The sequence below is a fragment of the Phoca vitulina genome, unplaced genomic scaffold, assembly GCF_004348235.1.
Source record: "Phoca vitulina isolate PV1807 unplaced genomic scaffold, GSC_HSeal_1.0 scaffold2, whole genome shotgun sequence".
NCBI classification, from domain to species: Eukaryota; Metazoa; Chordata; class Mammalia; order Carnivora; family Phocidae; genus Phoca; species Phoca vitulina.
This window is the reverse complement of record NW_022589705.1, coordinates 58,450,459-58,476,067: the sequence shown is the minus strand read 5'-3', so window position 1 is coordinate 58,476,067 and position 25,609 is coordinate 58,450,459. Positions and strand designations below refer to the sequence as shown.

The 25,609-nt window shown below is 41.3% G+C and overlaps 2 protein-coding genes across 6 annotated transcripts in view; one reads left to right on the top strand and one right to left on the bottom strand.

The window, feature by feature from the left end:
- Positions 1 to 5,711, bottom strand: part of TMEM59 (transmembrane protein 59) — a 30,861-nt gene extending 25,150 nt beyond the window's left edge. The window contains exons 1-3 of one of the 3 annotated variants that reach the window (XM_032428395.1): positions 5,415 to 5,691; positions 1,818 to 1,850; positions 675 to 780 (exon numbers count right to left, since the gene is read on the bottom strand). In XM_032428395.1, the coding sequence (XP_032284286.1) occupies positions 675 to 780; positions 1,818 to 1,850; positions 5,415 to 5,603 (328 nt within the window). In that variant the 5' untranslated portion in view covers positions 5,604 to 5,691. Of the gene's footprint in view, positions 1 to 674; positions 781 to 1,817; positions 1,851 to 5,414 lie in introns of all 3 variants that reach the window. The other 2 variants (XM_032428398.1, XM_032428405.1) reach the window with 2 other exon arrangements.
- Positions 5,712 to 5,991: 280 nt separating this feature from the next.
- Positions 5,992 to 25,609, top strand: part of TCEANC2 (transcription elongation factor A N-terminal and central domain containing 2) — a 33,866-nt gene continuing 14,248 nt past the window's right edge. The window contains exons 1-3 of one of the 3 annotated variants that reach the window (XM_032428390.1): positions 5,992 to 6,146; positions 6,760 to 6,904; positions 16,962 to 17,103. In XM_032428390.1, the coding sequence (XP_032284281.1) occupies positions 6,803 to 6,904; positions 16,962 to 17,103 (244 nt within the window). In that variant the 5' untranslated portion in view covers positions 5,992 to 6,146; positions 6,760 to 6,802. Of the gene's footprint in view, positions 6,147 to 6,177; positions 6,332 to 6,759; positions 6,905 to 16,961; positions 17,104 to 25,609 lie in introns of those variants that run through there. The other 2 variants (XM_032428392.1, XM_032428385.1) reach the window with 2 other exon arrangements.

Here is a 25,609-nt window from a genome sequence, read left to right as displayed (position 1 = left end):
TGTCCTATCCACGGTACAAAATCAACATTGTCTCAACAAATAGGAGTAGCCCCCACTTTTCAGGAGTTCATACCTATTTTTGCTAACCAAAAGAAATCCAAAGAGGATTCATGCTTTGAGGAAAAAGAAAGCGAAAACAAAGTTCAGCATTTGTTTTGCAGCGAGCCATTGCAGAGGCAGCACGCGCGCCCCAGCAGCAAGAGAGGCACCGCCAAGCTCCTCCCCAGGGAGCGCTGCTCCGCATCCAGCCGCCAGAGCTTTGAACTGTGTCTGTGAGCATCTGTGTTTTATCTTGATTTATGTTGTGCCTCCTTAGCAAGATGTGTCCTAAGGTATCAGAAAAGCCTAGGAGAGGTTATTTTTGGGGACTGAGAGCACTCAAAAATTTTTCCATGTAAATTAATGGTAATTGCTTCTTTGCTTTATGCCATTTTGGCTCAGGAAAGGTTTCATAGAAATGCTCTACTTTCCTATAGCGGGGAAACCTAGAGATGAAACTGATAGTCCATGAAATTTCTAGCAGCAGCTGATAAAACTCAAACCTCATAATAATTAAAATATGCTAGAAATCAGTTTAAACAATATGCTTGTCATTTTCTGAGGAAAACATGTAAGGAGCATAACACAACCCCCCAAAAACCACAATGTTATATACTGTTAGCATAGCATCTTACCAGATTCACATTCCATTTTGGTCCGATTTAAATCAATTCCATCATCCACAAATTGACAAATTGAAAACAGCCTGCAACCTCTCTGACATGCGTACAACTCCTCTTCCTAGGGAGTTCAAGAAGAAGGAGGATTACCAAAAAAAAAAAAGAAATAGTATTTTTCCCTCAGGGGGAAAAAAAGGTCAAAAAGAAAACAAAGTTAGTAGGGTTTATTATAAAATGTCCAATAAAAGTTTGTAACTTTTAGAAAGAAAGAAATATGATAGGAGCCAGGTAATACCAAAGACCTCTGCCATGTAAAGAGCTTTTAGTTTCTTATTTTAAAAGTGATACCCAAGAAAGAAGCCTAGTGGGTAGAAAAAAAAACAAAAACAAACAAGCAAAAAAAAAACTATACCCTTTTCCCATATTCCAAGGTTACATTTTGTGGGAAAAATTTGAAAATAAAAATAACAGTGACATAATCAGAACTTTAACAGAGGTAGAAATGAGTAAGCAAGTATCTTAGGATGAAAGGCATACCTCTGCCACATAAATATTTATACAAATCATCAGGCTTCTCAGGAAAAAGTATCATGACTAGCTTCACATGGCAAATAGGGCCATAAAGGCCCCCACAAAGTGAGGCATACATCTATAAAAATGCTTACATGAAAGGCGCTTTTAAACTTGGCTTACTTTAACTGAAAACACAAACAAGAGCAAGTGTGGCATATGGGAAAGGCCTCTGGAACCAGCCAGACCTGGGTTAAAATCGTTCAGGTGAGTGACGCTGCACGTTACTTTACCGATCTAAATCTCAGTTTTCTTATCAGAAGAGCAGATAATAGCTATAAATTATCTCCAAACCCCTCAATAATGCTGGAACATAGCTATTCCCGGTATAGTGCCTGGGACACAGATGGTGCTCAATAAATGGTAGTAGTGTTAATCACAATAATAGATTTTTTTAAAACAGAAAACAATAGTTACAGGCATCACTGTCTACCTATGGGAGCTCAGGATAGGGTCGATTCTTCATTACGGGGAAATGTTAACTGCTTAATAAGACTAATAACAATGTCTTCAACAGGCTTTTGTTAGATGAAGTACATACAGTATTTGACACAAACCAGTACATGTGGGGGAGCCCCTTCAACTTACTGTGTGATCCACTGTGTACAAATTGGCGGGCACCTAATAAGGAAGCAAACAGCATGTGCATATACCAGTTAGCAATTAACGGAAGAGAAAGGTATGCATTTCTTTCCAGCAGAAGGATTAGTAAGACGTATGCAGCAGCAACACCCATTTAGAAGAGATGGCTGCAGTCTGACATTAAACAAGTGTTACATATAATTTTGAAGCTAGAGTGTTTTTGGACCTCAGTTCTAGTTGCATTTATTGTTAAGGTGAAACTGAAAGAATTTTAACAATTAAGATAAATTTCATACCTGAGTAGCTTTTGCAGCTTTGTAAAACAGTGGAAGAATTCTCTTATGTATTTGGAGCATCACATATCTCCTTATACTGCACAGAGGAAGCTTGAGCTCATTAGTATGAGCTATATTGCATGCCATTTCATTTTCAGGTAGGTTTTCTTTTCTTAAACCAAGCCAATAAGCCCTCCAGTCTCATTTTCAAAAGAGAGTAGGGCATGCTGCAAAGAGCCTAGGTCCAGGGATCAGTCCTGCTTTGAAGCTCAGCCCCATCACTTGCTCTGTACAACCTTGGGCAAGTGACAATCTCTCTCAGTCTCAGTTTCCTTGGTTGTAAGATGGGGACAATACTCTTATGTCAATCTTGATTATGATGAGGATTATACATTTTATGTCCACAATATCATGAATATTATGCTATACTATCTAATAAATCGGCATAATAATAATATATTTAATGAGCACCCACAAAGTACCAAACACCACGCTAACACTTAAGGTATTATACAATGTCCAGCACAGAGTAGGGGCTCAATTGGTCGCTATTAAGAATCATATCCTTATTCCAACTAAGTGTTTCATGTAATAATATTATTATTCTAAGTAAATATTTCATGCTCTATGTATCTCAAATGATTGGTAAGCTTATCTGAAATGTATCTCCTCTGATTTAGAGCACAAGGAAATGGTGCTCCCCACCAAACTGAATGCCAGCTAAATAATCAGAAGGGACCTCAATGATACTATTTATAGAATATATGCATTTTCTGTCCCAGAGCTAAGTCAAGCTAACTCTTCTCATTATTCAGCACCATTATTCAGATACTATATGTACCAAACTGGTTTTATGTGCTAAGAGTGCCACATACATTATCTTTAATCCTCACACCAGCTCTGTAAGGTGTGAGGCGTTTTTTTTTTTTTTTACAGTTGACAAAATGAAGTCACGAGAAGTTAAGTGATCAGCAAAGATACACATAGAGTAAAAGTGGAGCTGGGAATGGAACCCAGGCTTGTACGGTTCCAGAGCCCACACTCTTTAAAAATGACCAGGTTGGCTCTAATTAGCTTTGCTGTTAACATAACATACGTCTCTTGTATTTGAACCCAGACAAATTATGCAACTGCATTTTTGAAGAAAGTTAATTGGTAACTATATTGGAATTTTAAAATAACTACTTACAGATATTCTACTTTCTTGCAACAAATAATTAATTCGAAAAAGAGTCATTAAAATGAGATTTCTATCTTCCAGTTGCAAATACCAGACTGAAAGGCTATGTGAGCTTCTTAATTCATCTAATTTCTTAAAACACACACTGCTTTTTCCTGAACTGCAAAGCACAGTAATTCAGAGGGCCAACAGAAATCAGTGAAATAAGTAAATTAAATATTTTTAATACAACTTTATTAATAGAAGGCAGCACACTGTAGCCAGTTTTAGGACTGAATTCCTACCACTCCACTACTTCTTAGCTATGTGACCTTAGGCAAGTCACTTAACCTTTCAGAGCCTCAACTGTAAAATCCTACTTTGCATGGTTGTGACAATTAGGGATAATGGGTATAAATCTCTCATCAAACTGGCTAACCGAGAGTAGACAGTTAATAAATTTTAAGTCCATCTAACATACAGGGACCCAAATGACTTCGAGTTCCTGGTGAGAACAGCTTTAATGAAGAAGCAAAAATGACTTACAGACATCACATCAATTGTTAAAAACTGTTAAATAGTGGATGTTATAAAAGTACCTGAAGTTTCCAGAAACATTTATAGTAGTTAGTTATTTTCCCAGCATTCTGGGTCATACTACAAGTTTGCTAGGAAAATCTCAAAAAAGGAAAAAAACACAAGAAAACACTAGAAGGATACAAAATAAGTCTCCATTCAATGCCAGGCCAAATAAATCTTAGTGATACATACAATCTTCTTAATGATGACAGGCTTATAAGTAGAGAAGAAAGTAATGTGTTTAGGGGCAGTGCACATTGATTTAAACCTGGAAGTCAGAATCTCTCAATTTCTTTCTCCTGATTGCTATATTAGTATCTGACTGAAAATTTTAGGATAATCAATCTCCCACACTTTTTCTTGAAAATTGATAAACCCCATGCAACATAAAATCCTGCAGTAAACAGACATATGGGAAGTGAAAGCATTTAGAGCTTTTCATATCAAAGACCTGAAAGCATTTGCCAATAAGGAACATCCTAAAGTTCATCGGCCCTCTCCTCGTGGTCACCTCGTAGTCTGAGAGAGCAAAGAGGGCTAGCCACACGGTTAAGCCAACAGCACAGAGGAGATAAAAGGAATACAAGGAGAAAAAGACCAGTAACAACAGCAAAAGCTCTTACAAAAAAAGCCAGTGGGGGGAAGGGCGCATATATCCAAATTATATATGGGAAAGGGTGGGGAGTCACCACACAATTTAGAATGTTGAGTAAAGAGTTCCTAAGTTGAAAAAAAACAAACAAACAAAAAACTTGAGAAGCAGAATGGAATTAAAGGAAAGGCATCAACCGCAGGCGACGAGAAGTGAAAGCAGGGTCACTCCCCTCGGTAAACTGGGACCCCGACCCCCCCAGGGGCAGTCTCATTTCTATACCTGCGCCACGAATTCCCTCTGTCTTCTGCACTGAACGATAAGTTCTCTGAATGCAGAAACCTAATTGCTTTTTCTCTAAGCCACCTCAAACCCTAGTGGCAGTCTCGCACACAGTAATTCAACACAGGCGGAAAGCCCTTCCTGTGCGTCTCTCAACTCCTAGGGCTGACTTAATATATTTCATACCACGGTGGAACTGTCTGCTTGTCTGACTCCCAGAACATACTGTGCGCTCCCGGCCCAGAGAGGCGCTCAGCAAACATGGGTTATGAACTAACCTTTTGTGGGCTTGCATATCTGCTCCTGCCCCCCGCCATCCCTTACGCTCCTTGAAAGTGAAGACCCTGCATTAATCATCCATATCCTCCTCCCCAGGGGGTATAGCTCAGTGGCAGAGCATTTGACTGCATATCCTCCTCCCCATCGGAGTGCTCGTCTCCCCTGCCGCCCCGCAAACTGCCAGGGGAAAGGGGTCATGTCTTGCTCATCTCTGCGTCCCCAGCCTAATATACGGTCGATGCAGCACAAACTTCCGGTAATTACAGCAGGAGATGGGTGCGGGTAGAATTAGGGAAGAAAACAGGAGCTACACAGGTGGGAGACAGCGGTTGTAGGGTGTGGATTCGACACCCAGTTTCCCAAGCCGACACAAGTGCGAGAGAGCGGAGAGATCGGCGGCCAGGGGAGGGTCGTAGCCCGGTTCGGACGGGCCCTACCTTGGGGTAGGTATGCAAGGGGAAGGTCAACTGACAGGCCCGGTGACAAGACGCCGTATCACCCAAGATCGAGTCAAACGCTTCAGCCGAAGCGGTCCCCGAGCCTCCGGCCAGGGCCATGGTCAGCAGCAGCAGCGGCGGGAGCCCCAGCTGGGCCCTGACCCAGAGGCTCCCCTTCGGCGCCGCCATTTTGTTTCCCTCTGTCACAGTAGCTCAGCTTGTTGCTGTTTTCTTTTCAGGGTTTCCTCCGCCTTCCGGGGCCAGCCCCTTCCCCGCCCCTCAGGCCGCCGCTTCCGCCTCCGCCGTCTCCTCAGCTCCGCCCTGACCCGCCCAAAACTGCCGCCTCCCGCCCCACCTCCAGGTCTAAGAACTTCTAGGTTGGCAAGAGGAGATGGATCCAATCATCGCGAGTATTAGAGCGAACAGGCCTTCCCTGATTCCTTCCCTCCGCGGGGCACGCTGGGGCATGTAGTTCTCTGCGACCGGCGGCACACGGTGGGGTCGGGAAAGTCGGTCTCGGAGAACTACAGTCGCCGTGGGCGCGCCTCACCCGCTCCTTTGCAGTGCATGCTGGAGAATGTGGTTTGCGGAGGTTCCGAGGCGCTCTGAGGTCCGAGAAACCACCGTCCCGTAAGAAAGCGTCAATATAATTCTGACCCCGGCGGCCCAGGCGTGGGTCCTCAGAGGGTGTGCTCTGCAAGGGTCCAGCTGCTGACAGGACTGCTTTTCCTGGTGGGTCTCACGTCAGACCGTTGTTAGTTTCCCCTTCCTGGGTCCTGCGTGCTGAGGGTAGAGGAAGATGGTGTTTTCCCTTTGCCCAGGGATTCAGGGCGCGACAGTCGTGGTGAGGGTCCTCGGACCACCGAGCAGTTCCTGGAGATGGCTGCTTGTTGTGAGGACCTTACTGAGATCTGGAGGTGGTGGTTGGTTGCTCGTTACTAGGGGAACCTTTGGGACTGTGATTATGGTAGGGTAGTTGTTAATATTGAGCCTCATGGAACCCAGTGGAACTAAACCCTGCCTCAACCTCACCTAAGTTGAAAAAGGCTTTTAGAAGTCACCGGGTTCAATGCCTGGCCCAATATTGGAATCCCCTGCACAGCGTGCACTTCTGAAAGCTGGGCACCTCCTACTCAGGAATTACACCGATCATGTATAACAGTTTCAGTTCTTAGGAAGGTATTTCTTTTCCAAGACGAAATTTTCTTTCCTGTAAATTCTACCCAACAGTCCTCATATTCAGGAATGCTTCCAGAATAGAATAGAAGCCCATTGTGTCACTTTAGGGAGAACACATCACAGCAGTTTTTATGACGTTTTAGAATCTTCCCTCTTTCTTGAGCAGAAAGCGCTGCAAGCACGTGAAGGTAGTTGGCAGTCCTCTAGCAATGGATAAATTCGTCATTCGAACGCCTAGAATCCAAAATAGTCCTCAGAAGAAAGATCCTGGTGGAAAGATTTACAAGCAGGCCACGATTGAATCTCTGAAGGTGAGAGGGAGAGGGGATCTGGGGCTAGAGAAAATGTGGAAAGGACTGTGCTAGCAAGGCCGTGCGTAGTTCTACTATGGAAGACCTATGAATTCTTTCTTGCTATGCTTTCTCCCCAAAGTGTTCTGGACCACTCCTAATTTGTTTTCTCCCTACTCTCTACAGACTTTCATTTATCAATTCCCACATGCACTTTTCTTACTCTTCTGATTACTTTGGCTGTATGGTATGTTTTGCTGGCTGAGAGAACAAGCCCCCTCTTATTTTTTTTGCAAGATTTTCCTGTCTGTTAGGAATGTTAAAGTACGAAATATGATTCTGTGTGCTCTGTACAAACTCAGTAAGGCTGGGTGGTGATATTCTACTTTCGTGTCTTATTGGCCAGAGCTGTATCACATGGCCTTCACAGCTATAGCTGAGACTGGGAAACACTCTGTTAATGGACTCTTTGCAACCTCTGCATGTCTGATTTCTGTTCACAAAGAAGAGGCAAGGAATAAATACAGGATAGAAAATAATGAATCAATGGACATGGGTACCCAATTAATGATAAAGTAAAAATTATTTCACTAAAAACAAACATATTTGTAATTGGTTCCCTTTGCCTCCTTGACCTTTTACATTTCTGGTCTTCTCTTTTCAGTTTCCTTTATTGGTTCCTCCTCCTCCACCAGACTCCTAATATTTGTGCTCCCCAGAGCTTCGTCATATTTTATGTATTTGGCCAGGGTAACCTTGTTTATCTTAAGGCTTCCCATGCTGATGACTGCCAGACTTGTACTTCGAGCCTAGATCTCTGACAATGAGAATGATATCTGGGGCTAGAGAAGGTGTGCACAGGGCTGTGATAGCAAGGTGGAGTTCTGAGTACTTGACCTATGTACTCAGTTGGACTCCTCTTCTAGATGTGCCACAGGGTTACCAGACCCAGATTAGAAAGCAGTGCAGGGGTGTATAAACAGAAGCCCTGAGTTCTAGGCCCTCCGGTGCAACTAGGTGGTCTTTAGCAAATCATTTCCTTACCTAGGATCTCACTTTGTCCTCATCTGTAAAATGTGGGGTTGAACTTTATCAGTATTTTTTTTTTTTTAAGATTTTATTTATTTATTTGAGAGAGAGAGAGCACGAGCCAGGGTGGAGGGGCAGAGGGAGACGGAAAGCAGACTCTCTACTGAGCAGGGAGCCCGCCATGGGGCTCCCTTCCAGGACCCTGGGATCACAACCTGAGCTGAAGGCGGGCACTTAACTGACTGAGCCCCCCGGGCACCCCTATTAGTATTTCTTCAAAGGAACATTGTCATGTGGGGCAAGGTAATTCTTCATTATTTGGAACTGTCCTGTGAGTTACTGAACATTGACCCTCCCTGGTGTTCAGACACTAAATGCCAACAGCACCTCCCATTTGTGATAAGCAAAACTGCCCTCATGTATTTCCAAGTCGCCCTTGGTTGAGATCTGCTGAATTCTAGATGGTCTTTAAAAATCTCTTCTGGTCTTGGAGTTCTGTGCATAATCAAAATTTTCAACTGTCTCTGTTTTGTCAGAGTACTCATGGAGTTATATACAACAGTGACTCTCAATGACAGATGGTGGTGGGCAGGATTGTGATATCAAACTGGAAGAAAAAGAGAAGGGTAGTAATTGAACTACTCATACACTCATATACAAACATCCAGATTCTAATATACTTCCACCTGCCTCTTCTCCCCTCTGTGTCCCCACTTAATGCCCCAATTGAGAGTCCCTGTGTGAAGAGAATACATCATGTGAAGGTTATGGAAGCAGAATAAGCAATAGGCGTAGAGAGAATAACATTCCTCTTAAATGCAGTAGCTTTTCTTCCAAACCTGTTCTTTATTCTCCTGTATTTACTTTTATTTATTTATTTACTTATTTATTTTTATTTATTTACTTTTTTAGAGAGAGCACATGAGTGTGAGCAGGGGAGGGGCAGAGGGAGAGGGAGAGAGAGAGACTCTTAAGCAGACTCCATGCTCAGTGCAGAGGTCGTGACCTGAGCTGAAATCAAGAGTCGGACACTTAACCAACTGAGCCACCCAGGTGCCCCCTCCTGTATGTACTTTTAAATCCATATACCAAGTAACTGGGACTAGAAACTTGGAAACCATCCTTAACTCTTATATCCAGTTTTCAATTCTGCCTCCTAAAAATCCTCCTTGTCCTTACATCTCCCACTTTAAATTTAAAACTCTCTCATCTAGGGGCGCCTGGGTGGCTCAGATGGTTAAGTGTCTGCCTTTGGCTCGGGTCCTGATACCAGGGTCCTGGGATTGAGCCCCACATCGGGCTCCTGGCTCGGCGGGGAGCCTGCTTCTCCCTCTCCCTCTGTCTCGCCCCCTGCTCATGCTCTCTCTCTCTATCTCTGTGTCTCAAAGGAATAAATAAAATCTTTAAAAAAATAAAAATAAATAAATAAAAATCTCTCATCTAGAGCAGTGCCATGGTCTGGTAACTTGTCTCTCTGCCTTTGGCATCCTCTCTCATTCTCCCTTCCACACTTAAGCCAGAGAAATAAAAAAGACAATCTACTCAGGTCACTTCCCTGCCTCATCCTTCAGTGGTTTCTCATTACCTATCGATGAAGACATTTCTTTATATGGCACCCAAGGCCCTCTGTGACCTGGTACCTGCCTCATCCCCTGCTGCTCTTATTGTTTACATTCTGTCCAGTGTCAGCCAGTCACAATTTCCCCAAGATGGTGTGGTGTTTCATACCTCCGTACCTTTGCATATGCTGTCCTGTTTGCCTGGAATGGCCTTACTCTCTTGGCTTGGTGGCAGTATAGTGTGGTAATTAAGAACACAGACTCTGGAGCCAAACTGCCTATGTTTAAATCCCAGCCATGCCACTTATTATTTGTGTGCCTTGGGCAAGTTATTTAACCTCTCTGTGTCTTTATCTATAATGATAATATCTATTTTATAAGGTAGTTATGAAGGTTGAGTGAGTCAATATATATAAAGTGCTTGGAACAGAACCTGACACATACTAAGTAATGTGCAAGTGTTTGCTGTTATCATCAATTTATGACTTCCTATTTGTCCCCCATGACCTAGTTCAAGTGTCTCCTCTACTGTGAGGCCTTTCCTGATCACCCTTCTGTCCCCCAGACAGAAAGCCAATGTAATCACTCCCTTCTCTCAGCCATCCCTGTGTCTTTTTTTTTTTTTTTTTTTTTTTAAGGATTTTATTTATTTATCTGTCAGAGGGAGAGAGAGCACAAGCAGGGGGAACAGCAGGCAGAGGGAGAAGCAGACTTCCCACTGAGCAGGGAGCCCGATGCGGGACTTGATTCCAGGACCCTGGGATCATGACCTGAGCCGAAGGCAGATGCTTAACCGACTGAGCCACCCAGGCATCCCATCCATCCCTGTATCTTAAACATGCCCCTGTCATTGCCCTTATTTGTGCTATATTGTGTTTTTTTAAATGCTCTACCGCACTATACTCTGAGCTTCTTGAAAGACTACCATCTTACTGAATTTTGTGTCCCCAGTACTCAGCACAGGGTTTGGTACATAGAAGTTTACAGTGCATTTTTCTGAATGACCAAATGAACTAAAACTCTAAAAGCCTTGGCATAGCATATGAGACCCTTCCTGTTCTACCCCAGGGAGCTTTCTCATTCCATCCCTTATAGCTCCCCTTTCCCAGGAATGTATTCCAGCCACACCCCATATTTTGCTGGTCTCTGTATGAATTATTCTCTTTCATGTCTCCAGGGATTTGACTTGATGCTGGTCCCTTTTCCTGGAAAACCTTTCTCTTTCTTTTTATGGAGACTGCTCTACTCATTTGTGAACCCACTCAAGTGTGACTTTCCCTGTGAATCCTAGATTATAAATTTCATGAATACAGGGACGTTGGGAATTTTATTTACTTCTGTATCCTTGGGCCTATCACAGTACTTGGCACATATTAAGTGGTCAATAAGTATTTGTTAAATAAGTGAATGTTGAAGTGCTTTCTGGGTCCATTGGGAATTAATCCTTCCCTCTTCAATACTGTCTTAGTACTTGGTTCAAATATCTCTCATAGCACTTACCTCACTGTATTTTAATTATCAGATTACCTATACCTTTCTGTAGTCTACTATAAACTCCTGAGGACCACAGTATCTTATTAGGTTCTGATTCTGCTCCAAGACCTAATGCAGTGCCTGCTACATTTTAGGTAAAAATTTATTGAATAAACAGTAATCAATGTAATCATTCTTATTCTTACATTGGCTTTATTGAATAAACAGTAATCTTGGGGATGCCTTTGCAGGGTCTGGATAGTAAACTATTTAACAAATATTATTGCAAAACAACTTTATGCCCAGCAGTATGCTAGATACTCCAGGGAACATAAAAGAAATTTAAGATAAGAGTATGAGGCCTCATGGAACTTCCTATTGGGGGATCATATTATAAGAAATTAATAAGTAATGATAGATAATCATATGTGGTCCATTACAAAATTGTTGTTTAGACAGTAAGGGTTAAGAGTTCAGAGGAAAGAGCTCAGTGTCTGTTTTAGTGCTCAGAGCACCTTACAGGGTTGAAAAGATTTGGCTAGGTAGAGAGAAGTAGTGACACAGAACCTCTCAATAAGCAGTACTTGCTTTCTCTTTCCTTTGTGCACACACACATGCTTACTTTATGTTTTATACTTTAGTACATTTATGTACACATTGACAACTTAAAAGCAAATTGAGTTAAATGTGAATTCTAGAGAGTTAGATCTATTCTGCCAAGTAACTTATTCCCACACACTAGCATCACATTTAAATGCCAAGAATCTGCTAAATGTTCAAGCCTCAATTTCCTCGTCAGTAACATCAGAAATAAGTTTATGTAACCTGCAGTGTTATTATGAGAGCTAAATAGATATATGCACATCGAAAGGGCTAAGCATTGTGCCTGGCATGCAGTAAAACTGATCAATAATTTCCTATTTTCATTTGTGGAAAAGAAGAGGCTTGTGTAGGAAAACTAGAGCCGGGACCAGTGATGATGAGAGCGACAGTAATAATTACCGCCAGTGTTTATGAGCCCCTTTCTCTGGGCCAGGAATTGTGCTAAGTGCTTTACATGCATTAACTCTTTAAATTCTAATAACAGCCCTATGAAATGGATGCTTTTATCATTTATATTTTAGAGATGAAGAATCTAAGGCACAGAGAGATTAAGTAGCTTGCCCAAGGTCATGCAGCTGTAAGTGGCAGAGTTGGGATTTGTACTTGACAGTCTGGTTCCACTGTCTGCCCCCTATAGGGTGAACTAAGAAAGTGGAGGTTTCTGAATGTCAAGCAGAGGAGGTATAACAGTCTTGGAATATTAGGAACATTGGACTTCTGTTATCGGTTTATTACAAGTAATTTTGCCATAGCCTTATCACATTGAATAAAAGTGAGACCCAATAGAGCTCGTGTAGTATACATTTGAATGGTAAAGGTTAATTTGGGTAATCTCTTCTTACTCCCTTAAGGGAAAGTGATTTGTTCTGTTGGTTGCAATCGGAGGTTTTTTCTTTTTTTTTTTTAAGATTCTAGGATATGCTAATTCTTTCAGGTTTAGTACTTGAGAATGCTCTGTAAACCTTTGCTCCTTTTGTAGGATTGAGCAGCCAATAGATTGTCCCCTGCCCCCTCTGGTGTTTCCATCTTGTCAAACTTGATGTTTCAGCCATCCACAACTTAAGACCAGATGGTACAGGAGAAGGCACATCTTCTTTCTGGTGATAACCTTTCCACTACTCGTGTAGCTCCCCTTTTGATACCTTGTGTCCACTTCCCTTGTTCCTCTAAATAATTCAGAGAACAACTTGAAGTACCTGTTTGGGGACCCATATTTGGACAGAAATAAGGAAACATTCTGGATATATATGGAATTCTTCTGTTCTGGAATTGACTGTAGATTTTTCTATTTCTAACCTAAAATTTCAGATCTGAAAACTACACTGGACTTCGGTCCTTAAGGGTAGAGATGGCTTTGTTCAATTATACCTACTGTGCACTGGGGAGAGGGAGACAAATTGTTCAAACCCTCAAATGGCTCATAGTCAGAGGGGAAGACAGCCTTATAAGAAAGTATGTGCATAAAATGCAGATACAGTAATAGAAGTATGTCCACATTACAGAGGACCCAAAAGGGAGTGTGGTCAGATTTGGTAGGAGAGAGTCAAGAAAGGCATCAGAAGAGGGGATGCTTGAAAAGAGTCTTAAAATATAAATAGGTGTTTATCATATGGTTGAGACAAAAAAAGGAGCATCCCAGGCAGAGGGTGTGAAATACTGCAATTCATTTAGGCAGCTTCAAATAGTTTGCTATAGCTGGAGCAAATTATGAGGCTGAAAAAGATGTCAGGAGCCAAGTCATGTAAGGTCTTTTATGCCATGCTAGAGTTTGGGTTTCTATAGTTTCCATATACTGGAGTGGTCTGATGTGGAATCCCTAACCTCATTCCAACCATGTAGAAATGCTGATAAAAAGTCTCTAATACAGAGCTGAGCTTGAAAGCAAGAAAGAGAAATCCTCAGATGCCAGGAAGAGAGAGGAAATTCAAACCCTGAGCTTTAAGTGGGAGCTGAAGCTAAACAGTTTTATGAAACCAGATATAATGCTTGGGGTGTGAGGTATTAGGGCCAGTATGGGAACTGCAGATAAGGCCTCAAGCTAACAATTCCCACTTGCAGCTGGGAGCCAAAACAGGTCTACCATGTTTGTGAAAAATGAACTTGAAAAATTCCATCCACTAGTCCAAGGAAACAGCATGAAGACTGTGATCTTCTCAGGGGTTTTGGATGGAAAAAGAATTGACTACAATAAATTAGAACCCCACACTTATTACTATGCATAGTTTTAAATTTACACTCTGGGCAAAACTGAAAAAAAAAAAGCATAAAAACTGGTATAGAAACAGAGAAATCCAGAGGCTTTGGCCAAGGCAAATGTGAGATTTCCCCGTTAAAACACCTCACAACCTAGGGCACCAGATTCCCGTAGAGAACAGTCTCCATTAAAGATGAACTCATGGTCAGAATTACAAACTCTCCAAGAAAATTGATTTCCCGGAGAGAGAATGAGCAGAAAGAGATAAATAAAAGCATTTCTACCCCAAGAAGTGGCTATAAGAGTACAACCTCAAAGAGATCTTTATGTGAATTTTCACAGAGATAAAGAAAAGACGTTAGACATTATAAGAAAAGAACAGGATAGTATGAAAAGAAAGTGGGCAGATTTTGAGGAAAATATTAAGTCATCTGATGAAAAAATTATTTGCTGAGGCAGAAACACATTGAATAGGTTAAAAGTAGACAGGCTATAGCTACAGAGAGAAATAGTGGATTGGAAGCTTGATGTGAGGAAATCACTTAGAATGCATCACAGAGAAATAGAGAAAAATATGGAAGAACAGTTAAGGTACACGAAGGACAGACAGTCGTTTATATTTCTAATAGGGGTTTCTACAGTAGAGGCTTATGAGGAGGATACTGATACAGATTTCACTGAGCATACATCTTAAAAATTGTAAGGATGAACACTAAAATGATAGCATTAGAGTGTATCGTTTCCAAACCATAAAGAAAAACAAGAGCAAAGAAAACTTAAACTGTTAAAATCAAAGATAGGAAAAGAAAAAGAAGCAAAGAGGAAGTGTATCCAGTTATATCAGTAACCATAATAAATGCAAATGGATTAGGCATGCCTGTTAAAAGATAGAGATTCTCAGATTGGATGGTGGATGGGGGCAAAATAAAGCCACCATGGGCAATTTTAAGCATAATGACCCAGAAACGTTGAAAGTTAAGAGATGGAAGACAATATTGAATGTGTCATAGGCAGGAATTCATCTAAGCAGTGTTTATAACTGGAAAAAATATTAGGTGAGGGGTACCCTGAATATCCATTAGGGGAATAGATTTTAGAATTCTAAGACATTTATATATAAAAATAATGGAATACTATTCATTACTATTAAATGGATCAACTGGGTTTATATATATATCAGTATGAATGAATCGAGAAAATATAATGAGTGAAAAAAGCCTTTTGCAGAATGATATATTTATACTTTACACCTTCTTCCTATTGAAAATATCCCCTTACCTGGTTGCATTTATTTATTTTACATACCATTTAACACTAACGATACTGCTTTGTACTGTAGCAGATCATAACAAAGGACTTGTCTCATTTTTGGCTAAAGCACCTAAAGGCTGAGAACAAAGCAGAGTGTTCCCAAATGAGATTCTAGACTGCAGAACTTGTGAAGGCAGTATGTGAAAACCAATTTTGGAATCCTGAACGCATCACCTAAAAGGAAGAGAGGAGGAAAAAAATAAAGGAAGAGAGGAGAGAGAGTTCCTTTGGATAAAGTGGGAGGGCAGTGGTATTTTCACTTGGAGAACTTGACCTCTGTTCCTGGAGCTGGGGGACACAGAGACCAGACCTGTGCCTGGGAAAGTCTAAAAACAGAGTGGCTGTATGGGAAGGCTGTTAACCCTTAGAATTCTTCAGGGCAAAGGTGTGGGTACAGCAGAGAAAATGCTGGCTGGCCTGGAGTAGAAATAAAGGGCTTACGTTCACAAGGATCCTTGAAGGACAGTGACACCCCTACAGAAAGTCTGTGTAAAGTGGTTTGCCAAAAAGCAGGGACTTGTAATCAGCTGGCTGGAAGAGGCCTTGCCGACATTACCAGAACTACCGGTGAGGTCTCAACAATGGGAGCTCTCCAGGGAACCACAGAAGCATCCCATACAAGAAGGAGTTAGCTTTACACATCTGCTGAGTCTAGAAAGCACACTAAAACCTGGTTAGTGGAGTATCACAAAAGAAGGGAAGGCTTTCCCTGTCCCTTACTGCGCCTCTTCCCAGCTTCAAACTTGGAAGGGTCAGAGGTCAAAGCAAACAAGCAGATGGGGGAGCAAGGGAAGCAAAGATGGGGAGAGGAGTCAGACATGTCCCACCGTGGGCTGCTAGGCTGGAAGCAGACCCCAGCCAGGGAAGGGAATTGAGACTTTTTTTTTAGTTGCTTTTTATTGAACTATAATCTGCATATAGAAAAGTGGACAAATCATGGGTGTACATTTTGACAGATTTTCACAAAGTGAACACACTTGTGTCACCAGTATCCAGATCAAGAAACATTACTGGAATCCCAGAAGCCCTCTGTGGCCCCTTCCTTTCCCTAACTGGGCCTACCTCCCCCAGGGTAGTAACCATGCAAGATAAGATTTTTTTTGGTAATTATAAAAGCAACTTTATTATTTTATCTTTCATGTTAATTTTTTAAAATTCTTAGTCAAAATAATTTCACAATTACAGAACAGTTGCAAGATCACAAAGAACTTCCCCATCCCCTTCACCCAGATTCCTTAATTGTTTATATTTTACACTTAATGCAAAGATGTGTATCAACTTTAAGTTGGTGATTTCTTTTTTTAGAAACAGGAGAGGAATGAGTTTAGTGAAGGACGTAAGGAGACAAACTTTAGAATGTTTTGTTATTTTATGCAAAACAGCAAAATGTTAACTTTTTTCAATTATAAATACTCTACCTTTTTATGTGTTTGAAGTTTTAAAATTTTTTTCAAATAAGAGAGTTTGAATTTTATCATCTAGGAAGTGGGGAGCTGTTGAAGTAAGCTTTTTATTGTTGAAATAAATATGCCTTTATGACTTCCTTGCTCTCTGTCCTTGCCTGTGAATTAAGACACTTAAGTGAGCTATAGGGTTGATTCACCTTAGTATCGTTTTTCTTTTCTTCTCATCCTTATTGCCTCTCTCTGCTAAGTGCCCAGCGGTGTCTGACATGGTTAGATTAAAACTTGCACTTTTCCTAATAGATGTAACTCTCTTCCTGATTTGCAGTAAGCGGGACCTGCTTTTAAGCAATTACCCATCATTTGGGGCCATCATACACACTGTGCTTTGGTTCAGGTCATAATCAATAATTCATATGTCAATAGGAGCCCCATTAGCTCAGGTGAAAGCAGATGTTTTTCTAATGAAAATGTTCCATTTTCCAAATGACTTTTCTTTTTCCCAGAGAGTTGTGGTTATAGAAGACATAAAAAGATGGAAAACTATGTTGGAGCTTCCTGATCAGACCAGAGAGAATCTAGTTGAAGCTTTACGAGAATTAAAGAAGAAAATACCTTCCAGGGAAGTGTTAAAATCAACAAGGATAGGTATGTTCTTTCTGAATTTTATGAAAAGTGCTTATATTTTGTCTCCTTCCTTCATCCTTTTCTTCCTCCCTCAAACATTAAGTTATTTATCATATCAGCACTTCTCAAACTATCTATGATGAAGGGCTGTTGTTTAAAAAATTCTTCATTGGTTGCAGACCAATATTTTTATGATATATAATAAAAATTGCCAGAAAAAGAAAATATACAAAATACATGACCCGCTTTTGTTTTTTATTAGATTCAACAGATACAGAATTACTCTGTCAAATTGCTATCAAAGTTTCTAAATGCTTACTTCAGTTTCTGTACTTAACTCATGGCTTGGTAACCAGCAGTGATCTAAGGATAACTTTTTGAGTGTGTTTGCTGCTGGGTGTTCAGAAATGTCTGAGACATGGTTTATGACCTCTAGAAACTTAGGGTTTGGTGGGAGAAACAAGCATGTAGACGATCAGGAGCAGAAAATACTATAGGTTATAAACAAAAGCCTTTAAATAATATCCTGGATATCATTCTGATCTGTACAAGGTACGTGCTGGCACCAAGGACAGAGCAGTCACTTACATCTGGGGGACTCAGAAAAGGCTTCGTAGAAGAGAGGACATTTCAGCTAGATCTTGATGTTAAATCTTGGCTTTTCTGTCTCGAGTAGAAATAACTTGCAGAGTGTGGTTTGTAAAAACAAAATGATAGCAACATTTGCCGCTACATCATTTATTATAGCATTGAGATATTTAAAAGGTAAGTCAGGGACTTCGTTGAATTGCCATTTTAGTACAGTACACAACTGTGAATAATATTCGAGGGAGGGCCAACATGTGTTCCTCAAGCTGCTCCCCGCTCCCTAGGGAGTCCAAGGTAGTCATTCACAGCTGCTGCTGTTGCCCTCGCTAGTGCAACCATTGCCTTCTCTGCCTCCCCTTGACCTCTTGTTCATGAGAAGCAGAAGAGAGAGCAGCTTCAGACTGGTGCTAACAGCTGGCAAGAGCTATGTGAAATCCCCCGGAGGGCCCCCCAAGAGTCTTGAGAGTTGCACCCCTGTAATATAAACCAGAATCTGAGAAAATTAGATGCTTAAAGAACATAAAGCCCTATCATTATAGCCAAGGAGATTCTCCCATCTGCTGCTGGATTTTCTCTTTATAGGTTGTGGTCACTAGAGGGCAATAAGACCATTCATATGAGCCGGTAAGGTATCTCCACCAGTAGAGGGTACTAGTGATTAATATTTTATGACATGTATATATGTACATATGTGTGTGTGTGTATATTCATATTTAGGCACACACCACAAATACCATTTCTGATCAGATCTTAAATATCAGTGGAATAGGCTGGAATTGTCCTACAAATACAGAACAGATGATCATTTTAAAAAAATATATTTCTGTTTGTGGGGCACCTGGCTGGCTCAGTCGGTAGCGCATGCGACTCTTGATCTTAGGGTTGTGAGTTCAGTCCCCACTTTGGACATAGAGATTACTTTAAAAAAAATTATTTCCATTTGTCCTTTGAGTACAGTTGTGAGTGTGCTTTTAAGAATGTGTGTGTCTAGGGACGCCTGAGTGGCTCAGTCAGTTAAGCGTCTGCTTTCGGCTCAGGTCATGATCCCAGGGTCCTGGGATTGAGTCCCACATCGGGCTCCTTGCTGAGCAAGGAGCCTGCTTCACCCTCTGCCTGCCTCTGGCTCTCTCTCTCTGATAAATAAATAAAATCTTAAAAAAAAAAAAAAAGAATGTGTGTGTCTAATGTTCATAGATTTCAATTCAAGGATCATAATGAAACCATAACACTTGGTTTGACTTAGGAGGAGCTAGAAAGTATCCAACTTTTGAGTCCTGACCCCACCCCAAGCCCTCCCTAAACCTGAGGTTGTATGGAATATAGGGGTTTCTTGGTTCCTTTGTAGTTATTTCAGTTGCTAGGCTGAAGATTCATTTGGATCACTGCCTGAGAATGTTTACATTCTTCCGCCTTTAGCCTCCTGCCTGTCCCTATCCTGTGGGCTATAAGGGACACATGTTTACGGACTACTTTCTCTGTGCTAGGAACTGTGTTGGCGTAATAATGAAGGAGACAGATATTGTCCCCACCTTTTTGGATCCTGCAGTCTAATGGAAGGACAGACAGTTTAACAAGACTTTATCATACAGTGTGATGAGTGCTCTGATGATGGGTAGAAGCTAGCCAACAGAGTATACGCGTTGGAAGTAGAGAAGGAGGTATTGAAGAACATGTTAGGCAGTGGGCAACATCATGTGAGCTGTACGGAGGGCTGGAGGTGGGGGAGAACATGATGCATTGCAGAAACTAGAAGTTTGGTGTATTTGAAATGTAATCAGCTGGAAAGAGTGTGGCAAGAAGTGAAACTAGAGAGACAATCTTGACCAGATGGAGAAGGCTCTTTGTAAGTCTGCTTGGTCTTAGTGTGTGTATTAGTTATCTATCCCTGGGTAAAAATTCCCCCCAAGTTTAGCAGCTTAAGTATTTGTTATCTCACATAGTTTTTCTGAGGGTCAGGAATCTGGAAGCTGCTTATTTGGGTGGTTCTAGTTCACGGTCTCTTAAGAGGTTACAGTCAAGCTTTTGGATGGGGCTGTAGTCATCTGAAAGCTTCACCAGGGCTTGAGCATCTCAAAATGGCTCACTCACAGGACTGCTGGTAGGAAGCCTCAGTTCCTCATCATGTGGGCCTCTCCTTACAGCTGCTCATGACATGGCAGCTGACTTTCCCCAGAACAAGCGATCCAAGAGAGAACAACCAAGATGGATGCCACAGTGTCTTTCATAACCTAATCTTGGAAGTGGCATGCTGTCACTTCTGTCATATTCTATTGGTCACACAGACCAACCCAGGTAAAATATGGGGGGGGGGGGGGGCCAACTGCATACAGGTTATGAATACCAAAAGGTAAGGATCATTGGAGGTTATTAGTAGACTGGCTACTGTAGCACGTATTTCTCATTTATTTTACTTCCTGGATCTGCAGATTTATGTTCATTTGTAGAAATTTTACAGCCATTATCTCATCAAAAGTGGCTCTCTCTCATTCTCACTATTCCTTCATTTTGGGATTCTACAGTTAGAAGTATGTTAGGCCTTTTATTTACCAAACCCCTTAGCTTATCAGTCATCATCCTATCTCCTTAATCTCACAGAATTCCAGGAAATTTCTTCAGATATATATCTTCCAAGTCATTAATTCTCTCTCCAGCTCACTCTAATCTGCTATTTAGCCCATTCATGGAGTTCTTTGTTTCAGAGCCATTTTATATTTTTACAGGTTTCCCCCCCAAATCTGTCTCTTTTCAATAGTGTTTGTACATCCTTGTCATTGTGCCTTTTCTTTATTTTTTAAAGGTTTATTTACTTATTTGAGAGAGAGAAAGTGAGAGCCTGCGTGCACAAGTGGGGGAAGGGCAGGGAGAGGGAGAGAGAAAGAGAATCCTCAAGTAGACTCCCCACTGAACACGGATCCCAACACGGGGGCTTGATCCGAGGACCCTGAGGTCATGACCTGAGCCAAAGTCAGACACTTAACCCACTGAGCCACCCAAGCGCCCTTGTGCCTTTTATTTCTTTAAGTATTAATATATGGTTCTTTTGTATTCTTCATCTGACTATACTAGTACTTGTAGTCCTTGAGGATTTACATCTTTGTTTTTTCTGACTCTCATGGTGCTTGCCTTTCCATGTGCTCGTTGATTTTTAATTGTGAGCTCATTTTTTTCTTTTAATCCATGGGAATTCTGTCAGGTTAGGTTGGAGCTTCCCTCTAGAGGGGATTAACTTTTTTTTAGTTTCTGCCAGTAGTCAAGGGCCACTTCTAACCTGGAATACTTTAGCATACCTTGCAAGGATCCCAGCTCAGTATCCAAGAGTCCCACGATTAGTTCTCCCACTTAACCACTGGCCCAAAGTTAAGTGTTTCAGCAGCATTGCTATTAACATCACCCCTTAGGATAACCCTACTCCTTTAGCCTCTGCTTACTTTTTTGGAGGAGGGAATGAGGTGACTTTTATCCAGAATCTAGTTTATTGCAGTGCAAGGGTAGCTTTAGTCCACCATAAAGCCTAAGATCTTAAGGGTAATAGGTGGTTGTTATTGAAGGGTTTTGAGTAGAAGACTGACATATTCAGATTTACATTTCAGAAAAATCTGTCTACCATGTGGGAAAAATGTTGGAGAGAAGCAAACCTAGAGTCAGGAAGCCCAGTTAAGAAGGAATTAAAATGTCTAGGTGAGAAATGAGAGCCTCCTGGATGGGATAATCATCATGGGGATGGAGCCGTGTGCTTGGAATCAAGAGATATAAATGGAATAAAATCCAAAGGACATAGACATTGATTGGATGTTGGGAATGAAGATAAAGAAATGAAGGTTGAGGCCCAGATTTCTAATATGGGCAAATTGGTGGATGGCAGTACTGCTTATTACCATAGAGGTGGGGGCAATAATAAGTTCAGTTTTAGACTTAACTGTATTTGACATACTTTGGGACATCCAAGTGAAAATGTCTAACAAGACATTGGACGTACAAGACTGCAGCTAAGGAGAGATCATAAATATCTGTTTGAGAGTCATTATCGGCATATAGTTAGAAATTGAGGCAATAGAAATAGGTAAGCTTGTTCAGGGAGAATATATAAGAAAAGCTAAGAGCCAAGTCCCAAATCCTGAGGCACACCAATCTTGAAGAGACTTGTATAAGGAAACTGAGAGGGTATGACCAGAGAAACAGAAGGGAAACAGGAAGGAATGCTGTCATGCACTGGGAAGGAGTGGGGTATTTGGGGCGGGGGGCGGCAGAGGTCAGCATGTCCATTGTTGTCAAAGGGCCAAATAAGTGAAATCTAGAAATTGCATTTTGGATTTTGCAAAGTAAGGTCATTAACGATTTTGGTAAGGACAGTTTCAAAGGCAAGATTAGGAGCAGAAGCTTGAAGAGAGAGGAGGAGGGTAAGGAAATGAAACTGATGGTAGATAACTCTTTCAAGAAGTTTTGTGTTGAAAGAGAAGAGAGAGGCAGCAGTATCAGAAAGGGAATGTGGAATGGAAGAAAGTTCTGATTTTTGGAACAAGGGAGACGCTAACTTGCTGGGTGACGGGCTCACAGAGGGACCTTGTCTGAGAGAATGGACTGGCTTCAGCAAGACCTGACTGAGGAGGTGAGAGGGAGTGAGGACGCCAACGTGCCTTTCTCTGTGTTGTCCTCTCCTCCGGCGCATTCCATCTGCCTTCAGACTCTTTAATTGTCTGCCACCTTTTCCAGCCACCTGTTTCTCTTTTATAGCCACATCCCTTTAAAAATGATTGATACTCACAACTCCCATTTCTGCCCCTCCCACTCCTTCATTAAACTCTTTCTGTTCTGGCTTCTCCCACACCACTGTTCTTCCCTCGCAGGACACGAGTGATTTCTTTCTAACCAAATCCAATAGTCTTGTCTCATTTCTCATCTTCCCAGAACTGTGAACTTGAGACCATTGATTTACTCTCTTTTCTGTTGACATAAGTGACACTGAACTTGTTCCCAATTCTGTGTCTATTTTTGTATATATATGTTTTTATGTATATGTTTTTATATGTTTATTTCTTTTTTATATGTTTTTATCTGAGTTTATAATGACTCATTTATTTGCTTCTTTGTTTTTTATTTGCTAACTAGCCAACTCTGTGTCCGCAGGACATTGCTCTTTTATTCACCAGTACGTTTCAAGCATTAGTGCGGCATATAGCAGCAGCTCAGGATATATTGATCAAGTCAGTGAAAATGACAAGGACAAAGATTTTCTCCATGGCTCTTTCTGCCTTTATATATCCTGCTTCTTGCCTTTCTCTGTTTCTTCATTCTTGTCCCTTTCCCCTACCAGAGGGTGCTGTTCCATAAATCTCAGACCTCAGTCAGCTGCTTTAGAAGTACTTAACCAGAGAGCTTGTCCACTTCTCCAGTTTAACTGAGGTGACTTAATTCAGGTGAATCTTGGGTATGCATCTCCTGTCCTCATTAATTTTTGAATCTTAGACTTTTAGAAAGGTTCTGATTTATATTCCTGCTACTTTCATAAAATATTACTAATTCAACAGGTAAAAATAGCATCTTGTTTTCATTTGCCGCATAGAAGGGTTTTCTGTGTTTATTGGTACTTTGTCCTTTTTTGTGAACTGTTTGTATTATTTGTCCGTTTACTGTTGAGATCTTATCATTTTTGTTATCTCTTTCTGAATTCTATAAAGTCAATGTCATAACACTTTTAAATCTTAGCTACTTCAATTTATAAACAAAGAAACTCAGGCCCAGAGAGATAAAGTGACTTATCCAGGGCCACTTAGTGAGGTTAGCACCAGAAATGTAATGAGAGCCCAGGTCTCTTGGGGCAGGGTTCTTTCCTGGTTAGCGGACAGACTGCCATTGTGCCGTGGACCCCGGCCATATGTGCCTTTATTTTATCAGAGCATTTCTCTGGGTTCTGCCATCTGCGCAAACTCACCTCTTTTAAGTCAGAATTTAGTGCCTTTTCTTATGTACCCCAAATGGGAGTTTTCTCCTAGTATTGCCATTTTAGTCAACATCCCTATGGTTTTGCTCTGACATAAACTCTTCAGGTAGAAATGTCCAACAGGGAGCTGGAGCCGTGGGATTGAAGTGCAGATGAGAGATTTAAGACCAACAATACGTATTTGGAAGTCATCTGCCCAGAAGCATTTGCTTACAATCACCTAAGTGGTGAATTCTCTGAATAAAAGTAAAAGAAAAGGCTAAAGGATTGAACCTGAGAGAATGTCTGTTGGGGGGGAAATGGGAGGAAGAAGAGGAGCCAGTGAAGAGACAGAGGGAATGTAATTAAAGAGGAAGAGGGAGAGAGGCAGGGCAGTACAATGACATGCAGACTCAGGAGGAGAATGTTTTAAGAGGCAGAAGAAATGTGTGATCTCACTTCTCTCAAGTGGTCTGGGAAGTCAAGGGCTGGCTGGGCAAAAGCCTTTGGATCTGCCACTGAATTAAGGGCTCTGTGACTAGATACCTTTATTATAGAGGAAATAAGTGGGCAAGGGGTATGGGGTAAATGTCTGGTAAGGCAGTGGAGTCAGGCCTTGCCCTCTTAACCTGATGAGCAAGCATGCCCCCCTTTTGCAATACTGTACATAGGAATATAATGGGGAAAATTATATGTCCGTCCTATTGATCTGATTTCAGAGATGTCTTATTTTCATTTATGACTGGTTAACAACAGCAAAAACCCTGTACTCACAAAGTACTTTCCCATCTGTGATCTCATTTGATCCAGATAACCATTGTGTGAGGGAAATGTTACGATTTTCTCCATTTTACAGATGGGAAAACTAAGGCTTAGAGAGTTTGAAGTAATTTGCCCTTGGTCAGAAAACCAAATAAGTGACAAAGCTATGATGTACTTATACCATGTCATGTCACCTCTTGAAACCTAAAGGTGCACCTTTGTCCATGGTAAACTCTTGCTTGCCCTTCAAGACCCAGATGAAACGCAGTCTTCTAATCTGAAGCTAAAAATGTTTGTTGAATGAGTAAATGAGTTAGTGGGTGGATGAATGAATGGGTTTGTGATTTAACTTGCTCAAGGTTATGGAATAAGTTAGTGGCAACGACCTTTCAGATGGCCTTTTCTTTTTAAGTTGTCCCATAGATTGTCATTGCTTCAGCAATCTTGAACTACTTATAGATTCCTGTATTCATTTTATTTTGAATAATGCCCTGACAAATTGCCACAAAATTAGTGGTTTAAAACTTGGAAACACAGATTTATTATCTTACAGTTTTATAGGTCAGAAGACAGGTCTCATTGGGCTAAAATCAAGGTGTTGGCAAGGCTACATTCCTTCCTGGATGCTCTAGGGAAGAATCTGTTCCCTTGCCTTCTCCAGTTTCTAGAAACACTGCATTCCATGGCTCATGGTTCCCTTCCTTCATCTGCAGAGCTGGCAGTGGTGGGTCGAATTCTTATATCTTATCTCTCCCACACGAGCCTTCTGTCTCTTCTACTTTTAAAGACCTGTGTGATTAGATTGGGCCCACTTAGATAATTCAGGTTAATCTTCCCATCTCAGGGTGCTTAACTTTAATCTTGTCAAGGTCCCATTTTCTGTGTAAGGTAACATAATCACAGGTTCTGAGGATTGGGGCATAGACATCCTTGGGGATCATTATTTTGCTTACTACAACCCTTAAATTATGCCATGCTATTTCAGGTTCTGTCTTCTCCTTCACTGTGCTTCTTGTGTGAGTCCTATCTTCTTGAATCATTGTCAAGACTCAGGACAAGAATTGCCTCTTTTCATGGTGTTCCCCGGCCCTTTTGTCAGCTGAATTGACTCCTCTGTCCTTTTGACCCTCCCTGGAGTTCCCCTTCAATACTATTTTAGGATCCTGGACCAACCTGTAACACTTTTGTGTATTTTGTTTTGTTTAGGTGTCTTCTCCTATGCTTAGACCTACCTGGAGCTCCTTGGGTACAGGATTGTCT